General features: G+C 43.1%; 1 protein-coding gene across 1 annotated transcript; it reads right to left on the bottom strand.

Moving 5' to 3' along the window:
- Window positions 1-5,677: 5,677 nt before the first annotated feature.
- Window positions 5,678-10,152, bottom strand: LOC124056692 (protein unc-119 homolog B-like). The gene is made up of 5 exons (XM_046384389.1): window positions 9,586-10,152; window positions 8,824-8,937; window positions 8,493-8,592; window positions 8,152-8,324; window positions 5,678-7,018 (listed from the first exon to the last, which is right to left on the bottom strand). The coding sequence occupies exons 1-5, from the start codon at window positions 9,815-9,817 to the stop codon at window positions 6,906-6,908; spliced, it is 732 nt and encodes a 243-aa protein (XP_046240345.1). The 5' UTR covers window positions 9,818-10,152; the 3' UTR covers window positions 5,678-6,905.
- Window positions 10,153-11,086: the final 934 nt, after the last annotated feature.

Here is an 11,086-nt window from a genome sequence, read left to right as displayed (position 1 = left end):
AGGAGAGTGCAGTTTGACGCAGAAAGCAAGTGTTCTATCGAAAGTGAAAGTATTGATGCATTGATTAGTGTATGATGTGTGCATTTCATGTCACATGCTGCACAGAGTGTTTCTGAGGCCCGCCATCAGCCTGCAGGCCACACTTTGAGAACCACTGATGGCTGAGGTGATGTGCTGCGTTGTGATCTCATATGTGATCTGACATGATATGTCGGATGGCCGTAATGTGATGTGACCTTACATGGCACAATGTAACGCGATACGACGTCGATTATACGTGATGTAATGTGATCCCATATGATGTGATATGTTATGTCGCGGTATTCATTCACGTTCGCTCAGTCCAACCTGGGCCAGATCCAATTGCAATATTAATTCATATTTACATGAATTCATTTCATCATCTTCAACATTAATTCTCTCAATATTAAGTCTCCTAAAGCCTTGTGCAACCCTCTCCACCCATCGATCATCCTCGTCCGGTCCGACCCTCGGCTCACCTCTCCACGCTGCCCATCTCTCATCCCTAATCCATCACATCCAAAACAGCTACCACACCCACAGCTCACACGACATACTTCATCCATTTCTTACCCAGTCACAATTCAACCCTCATCTAAACATGATCTTAGCCTCTCAGTCTCTCTCTCTCTCTGTTTCACCCCCACGTGACAGGCCGTCCTAGCCAGCTAAGTGGAAGATTAGCAGCATTACCTCTAAGTCAGCCTCTCTCTCCCTCTCTCTCCCTCTCTCTCTCTCCCCCCCTCTCTCCCTCTCAGCCGGGGCAAACCTGGTCAACTGAGCAGTTTCATCAAATACCTCAGCTGTTCTAACAAAAGTGAAACCTCTGCTCATACAGTTATGTGAAATACACTTGTTTCACTCTTGAAACCTTGTGATCTTGACACACGGGAAAAACCGAAATCTCACAGCATACAAAATCTTTTTGCATGTGCGAAAACTATTTCTTTTTCTGGGAAGCCCAAATGGAATGTAACAAGCTGGGGTTTATAGTTTTACTGTATTTCAGATGTTATAATCTGATTACAATAGCACAGAATATTCTTTCAAATTAAACAACTGTGTGTGTGTGTGTGAAACACAAGCTGGATGTGAGACCGAATCAGAAACAGAAATGAGCCAAAAGAAATCTCATTCCCTCTGCACCTGACTAAACGGTTTAAGTGATGATGAGTTAACATTCCCAGCACCACATGATGACCTGTGCATGTGCTGGTTCTGAGATGGGCCGCAGGGTGCTTGTGTGTGTGTGTGTGTGTGTGTGTGTGTGTGTGGTAGAGGGGAGAGGGGAGGCAGATCAGGGGGAGGGTGTGACTGTGGCCTGCTGGACCATAGCGAGAGAACAGTATGTAGGACAAGGCCTTGCACTAGCTAACCTATCCTGGCTGGAGCCATGGTTGGGCGTGCTGAATTTCTGCATGCATGATCAATGGGTACTGAATAAAAAAGAGAAGGGAAAGACAGCGGCGTGGGGGAAGGGATGGAACAAGTTTTAGAGCAATATGAAAAGACACAGGGAGAATTAAGCAAAAACCCTTGGCTTTACCTTATGATTATAATGCACAAGTGCAGTTTTTCCACGTGATTACTCATTTAAAGTAGTAGAGGAGAGTGAGAAGGACTAAGGATTAAAGAGGCAGATGTCAAGCTTTTGAACAACCTTGACTAACCTGTCTCAGAAACTTGAGCAACAGTGTTTTCAAATTTTTACTTACGTGTTAACTTCATAAAAGAAAAACTGGTACAAATGTGTGTGTGTGTGAGAGAGAGAGAGTGACTGAGTGGGTGGGTCTTTGTGTGAGAGAGGTTTTCAGTACGCTCACATTGCACTATTTATCCCTGCCTTTGCTCTCTCCCATCTCCCTCCCTCTGTCTTGTTGTCACTCTGCCACCTGAAAACACTGCGATGGCCTGTCCAGTCCAAGTCTTCACTTCTTTTGTTTCTTTGACCACAGCTGACCTAGAGTGGGAACCCATTGTCTGTGAGCAACCTTTGACATGCCAGGGCCTGGGACCTGCTCCCCACCACCCTCGAGGCAGTTTGAAAGAGTTGAGAGAAAAGGCTGAAAAAAAAAAAAAAGAGGGCAACTCTTGGCCATCTGAAAAGCTGTGGCTCTGTTTGCTGTAAGCTTCAGCTGTTGCAGCAGTTTTTAGAGGCAGAAACCGTCATTTGCATGTGATGCAAAGCATAAACGAGCTATAAGAAGTCCCGGAGGACCTCAGTGAATTGAGTGCAGACGGTGAAAAAGGATACAAATGGAATGTTTGATGATGGCTAAAGACTGACAGAACAAGCAAAAGTCTTTTAAAGTGGAACAGAGGAGGCCATTTTAAAGCACTCCATTTTCTGTGGGTGTTTTTTCCACCTGGCAGGTGGCGAGCCAAAGAAATCATTACATGAGAGAGGAGAAGGGAGGAAACAAGCACACCTGTGGTTGAGCCAGGAGCCCCACCTCCGTTCTCCGATCACAATCCCTCCATTCCCCAGGGGAAGGTGTGGCAAAGGGAGAGAGACAAAGGGAGGAGAGAAAGGGAGAGGAAGGAAGAGATTGTGGGGGAGATTTACAGGTTGACTGAGGGCTGAGTTAACCTTTTATTAATCGTACGCACACAAAACAAACTGGACTGATGGTGGTGGAAGGCTCTGAGAGGCTTCCAAAGGCAGCTGTGGGCTTCCTGCGAGGACAAACAGACCACAACCTATTTATCCTGATGACACACTATTTCTGTCTGTTGGCTGTATGAGCATAAGCAGCAGCAGCAGCAGCAGCAGCGATGGAGATCTACGCTGTAGTGCCACACAGACGGCTGGGCGGACAAACACAGGGAAACACAGACATACACACACACGCACATAGAAGCCACACAAGGGCTTCTGGTTACAAATCAGCAGAGACCTAACACTTAAAGACAGATTGTCAATACTGCACTTGCCATCATGGAAATTGGTGTGGGAATGTGTGCGTTATTATCTACCGGATAACTAATTATCTGTTTCATATTGTCACATCTACAAATGTTTGCGTGACGTGACATTAAATCACATTCAATCCAAAATGAGCTGTTCATTTAAAAGAGACAAACACATTTTCCTGAGCTGATATTATGAGTTGAGCTTTTAATTGTCTTCTTCTTCTTCTTTTTTTTTTTTACTTTGCTAAATTTATATTTCTTCATATTTGCATGCACCTTCTTCCCCGTCTGTCCTGACCTCTTTTCAGGTGGTGATGTGATGTCACAAAGCAGTTCCTGGAAATGACATCATGACACATACGGCTGGAGTCACGGCCATCTCTGAGACCATCGTGCCGACCTAAAGGAGAGGGCTGCGCCATGACTCATCATCTCTTTGTTAGAAGATGCTTTGCGGGTAATGTGGTGTTGACACATGATGGATTTCACACCAGGGCCTCGCAGCAGGACGGGAAGGAAGGAAGAAAAAGGGATAAGAACTGGAGTTTGAGAAAGAGAAAGAAAAAGAGAGAGAGGATGAGGAGGCATGACAGCGATACAGAGAGAGTGGATGGGTGGTGTTTGCTGGTAGCAAAAAAATCCATGTCACCTCCCTTCAAAGTATCTTAGACACACACATGAACAAGCAGCGTTGCACTGCGTCCCTGTGTCTCTTTTAATCCTTTTTCCACTCCCCCCTCCATTTCTTTTCACAGGACCTATCAACGCCATTCCAAGCTGCTATTTATAGGAGGCCACTATCCCCCCCCGTCCCCCTGCCTGAGTGCAGATCTGTGAGTGTGTGTGTGTGTGTGTGCGTTTCAGGGGAACCTCAATAAACCAGTGCTTCTCACTCCTAATCTCAATGTGGTGTGATCCACTGAACAGGATATATGGGAAAGCCAGTTACAAAGATAGGTGTGTGTGTGTGAGTGTGCAGTGGGAGGGGGTGAACGAGGCTGATTTATCCCACCTGTCCAGTTGTTTCCGGTGCGAGCTTGTCGATGCATGACTGTATTCCACGAAGGCCTGGGAACACACAAATCATCCCTGGAAAGTTGGAAAGTGTGTGTATTTATTGCTGTGGATGCGTCTGTGCACGTGCATTGTGAACACTTAGGCTGGATGCACTGAGGTTTGTGTGATAGGCTACCAACATGTGGTTCAGTGCAGCTGCTTGGCTGGCGTGCTGCAGTGTGCAGGCCCTACAGCCTGATGGAAGGCCGTGGTCATTGATTCATGAGCTCACAGTTAAATTGTAGCCTGCATTGTGCTCTAATCAGAAACTGACATATTAGATCTTCACACCATCAGTTTTTGTGTATTTTACAGGGATATTTCACTTTTTGGGGAAAAGGTTGTGTTGTCTGCAGGCTGTTTGAAGCTTTTGGTGATTAAACAATGAGATTAGTGTATTAGTGTTTTAGCTTTGATGCTAAACGTCTAAGGTATCATACACATTTAAACTTTCACTCAATTGTAGCAAACTAATCTGATTTAACTTCTCTTTGCAGTTTTTCTCTTCATAAGTGCTGTTAATGTTACCATTAAAGCCGCCCCAATCAATATTTATACGTAAACAATGGACCAAATTAATATGCGAAATATGAAAGATATGTATGCAGTTTGTGTTGTATGCGCAGAGTTAAAGAGTCACCTCGCCGGCTGGTCATATCGTGTATCGGGGTTCGTTGATAAAGAGGAAGTGAAAACTCCAAAACATATAGACAGACAGGCAGAATGGAAGCAGGAGTTAAATAGAAAGGAGAAAAGATGACATGAAGTGTCATGCATAGAAAAGTAAAACAAACTGAATGTAAACAGGAATAACAAGCAGAGGGTTTATGTATTCTTATATGATTCGGTATATATTTCTGCATATGTGTGTGCTGTGCAGTGACAGAGCAAAGGGAGGAGAGAGCAGAGCAGAGGGGGTCCATTGTGGGTCTTTGTGTGGCTCAGATTGTCCTCTTCTCTGGGAAAGTGGAAACTCAACACTCCTCTCCAGAGGTCTGGTTACCAGGTGAGAGAGGAGGAAAGAAAAGGGAAAAACACAGAGTGGGAGAGCGAGGGAGGGAGAAACTGCATAGGTGTGGAGAGAGAAAACAGAAAAGGAGAGGTGAGAGAGAAAAGGCCACAAGCTTTCGGGCATGAGAGCTGGAAACTGAGGGACAGCAAGAGATGAACGTAGGGACAGGAAGAAAAAGCCCGAGAAAGAATAAATAGAGAAAGGCTCAGATTTTGGTTTAACTCCCACAAGTCTGCATAAACGGATGATCAAAGTGTAACAATCCTGAACAAATTTCAAAATGTATTGCCTGCTCTGCCAGCTCATCACATGTGGCATGTAGATAAAGTAAATATGTGGAATTAAAATGATATTATCAGCGTTACGTCCCCTCTGCAGCGACATCACAGCATATCATAGACGAATATAAAGGGATCAGATCAAGACCTCATCTGCACTTTTAAGCAAATACCAAAATGTCAACATGTCCTAGCATAATAATTAAAACCACTGCTGTGATCTTTTCCACAATCAAACATGAAGCTTAACTGAAAGCAATAGCACTCATTTATAACACATTTATAATATAACACCTCCTAGTGGTCGCTTTTGGAACTTGTCTTTCTACCAAAATCAGCTCAACTTCCTTCAACTTCCCCCTCCATCAGAAAAGGAAATTAACAACACACGTTTTGTATCTCAAAATGTACATTTATTCAATATGATCACTTTTTACAAACTATATATATATATATATTTACAAACACAGAAATTTACAAAGTACAAATAGGAAGTACACTATCTAGCTAGAAGAAAGACCACTCAGTTTCATATTCCAACTTGTTTATGTTTTAAGACGTCTGTCATTAAGGAATGAATTAAAACCACAGGCAATTAAACTCAGTGGGGGAAAAGATTTTAATAAAGGAAGCCCAACCTTTTCAGTGGATCAAGTGGACTTTTTTATTTAACTTTTTCCCCCACACTGAGTACCACATAATTTCTTACAAATCTTTTCACTTTTTTAAGGTTCATATCATCACATGTTTCACAATATCAGATCATTTCTGCCACTCTCTGCACAGAATTTTTTTATATATATAAAAAAAAACTTGAAATTCCCTTCTTGACTGTTCATAATATGAGGTTAGTGACTTTTGATTTTTTTTGCAGTCCAGGGTTACGGTTATATCCCAGTTAACCATAACCTGATTTATTTACACGTTGCTATGAACCAGAGAAAACTGTTAAGTAGGCAAAAAATATAGCAATAATCTCAGAGACCTTTGATCAAAACCTTAAACAGCACTATAGTCGATGTGTCTGTGAGTATGTATGTGTGTGTGTGTGTGTGTGTGTGTGAGAGCAAGAGAGGACGGCGAGATGGGGAGGGGATCTCAGGAGTGACCATGTGTGTTTGACAGTGTTTTTGTGGATGGTTTCTCTCTTTTTCCCCTGATATTGTCTGAAGTGGATTGTAGAGGCGGCAGCTCTGAGAACAGCTGCTTCTGACAAACACTGCGTAAAGACTATGTGTGTCACTTGGGGATTGTGTGTGTGTGTGTGTGTGTGTGTGTTGAGGGGGTAGTAGGACACTTTTAAAATTGCTGAGAGACATAAGACCTATCAAATAACTGATAAATTAACCTGTATTGAGCTTTTTTTCAGACAGAAGCTTCCTGTCTGGACTCGTATTGACCTCCTGCAATATCAAATGCACCCTCAGAAGATGACCCCAGTGAATAACAACTCCTCGCAAACACAAGCGGCAATCGTCTGTAGCTGCTTGTGCATGTATGGGTGAGCCAAGTGTATGTGTATGTTCAGCCATGTGCATGCATGTGTGTATATGTATATCTATAAATGTGAGTACGTGTGTGCATGCACATGTTTGTGTGCGAGTTTGCATGCTAGCAGGCAGATATCACTGTCCTCCATTATAAGCATAGTCTGCCTTGTTGTGCATGACCAGTCTGTTGTCGACGAAATAGAAGCTGTCTGACCGGGTCTCATAAGGACACTCCACCATCTGACGGACTGAAAAACAGTAAAACACACGCACGTCATCGACTCAAGCAGAGTTTTGTTTTTAAAATACTGAAGCAATTAGAACTAACGGCATGAAAGCTAAAAATACATGAACTTATTTGGTCAGTATTTTTGATAAAGCTATTGAAATGGCTTTAAGTGGCTCTGTTGCTCAGGGGGCAGAGCTTTGGTTTGGGGGCAGCATTGCAGATACTTCCCCTCCAGTAATAACAGTGAGATCACAACACAACCAGTGCTGCTGAATATGCTATCAATGCACTGGAGTACGTAGCTTTGACTGAAAGGGTTATTGGTCGTTGAAATCATCCCTCTGTTTCATCCTGTTTTGGCCTTGAAACAAACACAGAGGACCAAATTTTGTTCTACGCAAAAAAACAAATGAAGTCAGTATGCTTCAAAGTCAGATATTTTAGGATGAGGTTTCAGCTTGTGCTGCAGTGTTTCCTTGCTGAACAGCAGCAGAGGGACACGTCTTGGCGGTGGGCTCATTGCAGATATAATTGAACGGATAACAAGGAAGAAAATACTCCCTTGATTTGGCTCTCTCTGACTCCTCATTGTGACGTAAGCTGAGCTTTACAATGCATTTCACGCCGGACAAGGATTTTGCTCTCCATGTTTTACAGTGTCATTGTACTGTACACAACCTGAGAAGATCCTTTCAGATGCAGCAAGGTGCTCCAAATTCGAATCAGAGCTGAAACTTATTGTTAAAAGGTTATTGTATACGCAAAAATGTCTGCACAAAGTCAGATAAACAGACACCGATATGAATGCATACTGCCACATGTGTCAGGGAGGGGCATAACTTTCATGATATGGGGAAATACTTTGGGTGAAATCTTAAAACAAAAGACAAAAGTTCAAAATGTCACATGGCTAGCCAACATCTGGAAACTGTAACACTAATTAACAAGAAGAATACATTATATGCAATCATACTGTGTACAACGTAGTGAAACTTCTCTGTGTTTAAATCACCACTGAGGAACAGTGAGCAGCCACCTTAAGGCACATGTTTTGATGGTAGGGGAGACCGGAGCACCCGGACGAAACCCACGCATATGTAATATTTTTGTTCACAAAGTCATATTTAACTCATAATGGAAACGATGACTCACCCAGGCTCTCAGATAGCTGAGGGAACTCATAGATGTGCTCACAGGTGTTCCGGCTGTTTGGGATACAGAAGCCAAAGTCAAAGTCAAAGCTCTTCAGCAGGTGATCGCGAAAGTAGTGTCTCTCGATCATGCGGAAGTTGTTCAGAGGCCGGTTTCCAACTGTGAACTCCACCCTTATTAACACAGGATAACACAGAGGGAGGGGAATTATTGAATGAAAATGTTATTAAGGTCATAAAGCACTGGTTCAAGGATTGTGTAGTTGATGGAAGCAATACTGCACTCGCTGTTTGTATATGGAAGAGGTGAATGCGTCTGTCGGTGATGTGTGAGTCACTCACGTCGCTCCCACGGTCCTCAGTCTCAGGAAGGCTGGGGTGAACTGGTAGCGTACAAATCGGCCTGTGCTGGCGTCTGCCTCTCTGTTCTCTTCATCGTCCTCTGAGACCCACAAGACAGGATCGAGAGACATTGGAGTAATTCACACTGAGGACCATGTTTCATTGATTTCACATTCATTTGAAGATAATAACGAGAACAAGCTGCCGGCAGGGTCAGCGCATTCATTTTTAAGTGCTCAGAAGCCAGACACTTCACAGCCAGCTGCTTCATTTGCATCAGAGAACAAATGCTAAAATAAAACAGAACAAGGAGGGAGCTCGTGCACAGTACCTGTATGTGGGGGTTTGGCAATCTCAAACAGGACGGTGTTGGTCTCCAGGTCTCTGATCTTAAAACGTACAAAGTCGATGTTATAAATATTGTCCTCAGGTTTGCAGAGGTACCCTGCAACAATGACAGACAGGAGTCAGGAACATTCAAATGATTTCCAAGCCACACTTACAATTTAATTTCCTTTCAAATGTCATATGTTCCCCTCAGCAGCTGTAAATGCAGGGCTTCAACACTGACGAGAATATACCATGTTGTCATTTTTTTTGTTTGTTGTGATTGAATTGATCAAACACAGGGTCTTCTTTGTCAGTCCTGCCCATGATGTAACACTACTGCTCCATGAGGTCATTTTTTTATGTTTGTTGTCATAGTAGAATCTTAGATCAATTAAAGTGGCACCAACACAACCTTTATGTCACAATAGCCTCCCATTAATACACCGCCAGCGTCTGTTCAGCTGCTTAAAATACAAACATCGGTTTTTCCATGAGTCAAGTATTGACTAATGACGTCTGACAATTGTAAGTGCTGCCATGTATCTCCTCAGGTAATTCTAACAGATTCCAGCCTTGTAATCCTCCTCAATAACTGGACGTCATTTGCTCTATTTTTACTCCAGGTCTACGTAATGTGTAGATTTTCAGTAATGTATTCTGTAGGTTGTAGAGACTCGCTTACATTACATTCAGATATAGCAAAGGCAGCACATTCATCATAGGTTCACGTAAACATGAGACATTATAGGAAAAAGACTAAAACCTCGCGTAGCCACCCGCAGTCCCAACACATCCTCCGGCGTGATGTGTCCATTCTGTGTCCGCAGGTCTTCCTCCGTGACGGGCCTGCTGTCCACCTGGCTCCTCCGGGACTTGAGCCTCTTCAGAACTCCTCCGCCGGGCTTGCGATCCCGCGGAGGAGCCGCAGTGCTGTGCCCGCCGCCGGAGACATTTTCAGCAACAGGCGCGTCGCTGCGGGCTTTGGCTCCGCTCATCCTTGACTCTCCTCGGCCTCCCTCTGTTTAAGCGAGTATGGTCGGTTTAACTCTCTGCTTAGTGCTAGAAGAAGAAGATGGCGTCGTAGATGTCGAACGTCGACAGAAGTGTCGGTGAACGGTCAAGCTCTTGTTTTTGTAAGCACATGCTGTACAGTTGCCATGACAACTCGTCCTGTGAGCCCGAGGAGGATGTGAAGTGCTTCCTCGAAACGTCCAGCAGGGGGCGGTGGACAACCCCGAAAAGCTGAAATGGGACCAAATTTATTCAAACTTGTAATACTACTGTTACTGTAACTACTACTACCAGTCTAAGTAACAATGTAAATGTAAATATCACAAAGTAAAAATACTGTAATGAAGTATAATTTCGTATACAATTATGCATATATATGTATGTATTTATACATATATGTATGCTTACTCAATGCAGAAAAATGTCCCCTGTGACTATTATACTATTATATATCATTAGATTATTATTACTCATGCATTAATACACAAGAAGGATTTTACAGTTGCAGTTGGTTGAGGTGGAGCTAATATTTAAATACTTTTGCATAGGACTGAAACTAGTTTAATTATTTTCATCTATTTAACCAATTAAAAGGAAAAGCAGCAAATCGTCATAGTTGTGAAGCTGATTTTTTCTGCCAGTTTGCTAATTGGTTAAACTACTGTACTTGTTTCTACTGTTGGGTATGCAGCTATTTGAAAAATGGTGTTAATTTGTAGGCTAAAATAACTGAGAAGTAAGCAACTGAAAAGTAACTGCAATATTTCCCTCTGAAATGTAGAGGAGTAGAAGGAGAAAGTGGCACCAAAACAAAATACTAAAGTACAAGCAGGCCTACCTCAGATCTGCAGTGGTGTACAGTGGGCCTACTTAAGTAAATCTGATTAGTTAAATTTCACTGTAGATATGCAGTTTAGATAGTTTAGTAGATCTGCTCCTATATTAGATGATTTGGAAGACATTTGCAAACCACTAACTCAGGACTGAGATTTGTGTCTCAGGTTGGCTGAATGTGAAAGATCATTTCACTTTTGTGTGTGTGTGTGTGTGTGCGTGTGTGTGTGTGTGTGTGTGTGTGTGGTGTTTCCTGCCCTGATGCACATGCAACGCAAATTTACGCTGTAGAGTCCCAGGTGTTATGCAAAGGAGTGTTTGCTGTGTGAGAGCTGATGGAAACGTCCTGCTGGTTAGGTGCCTCACAAAGTCCCAGTGATCTCCAAACAGTGAGAGCTGCGTGGGTCCTGTTCCTGTTC

This window comes from Scatophagus argus, chromosome 3 (genome assembly GCF_020382885.2).
Source record: "Scatophagus argus isolate fScaArg1 chromosome 3, fScaArg1.pri, whole genome shotgun sequence".
Classification (NCBI taxonomy): Eukaryota; Metazoa; Chordata; class Actinopteri; family Scatophagidae; genus Scatophagus; species Scatophagus argus.
The sequence above is the reverse complement of the archived record's forward strand: the minus strand, read 5'-3'. Positions and strand labels throughout refer to the sequence as shown.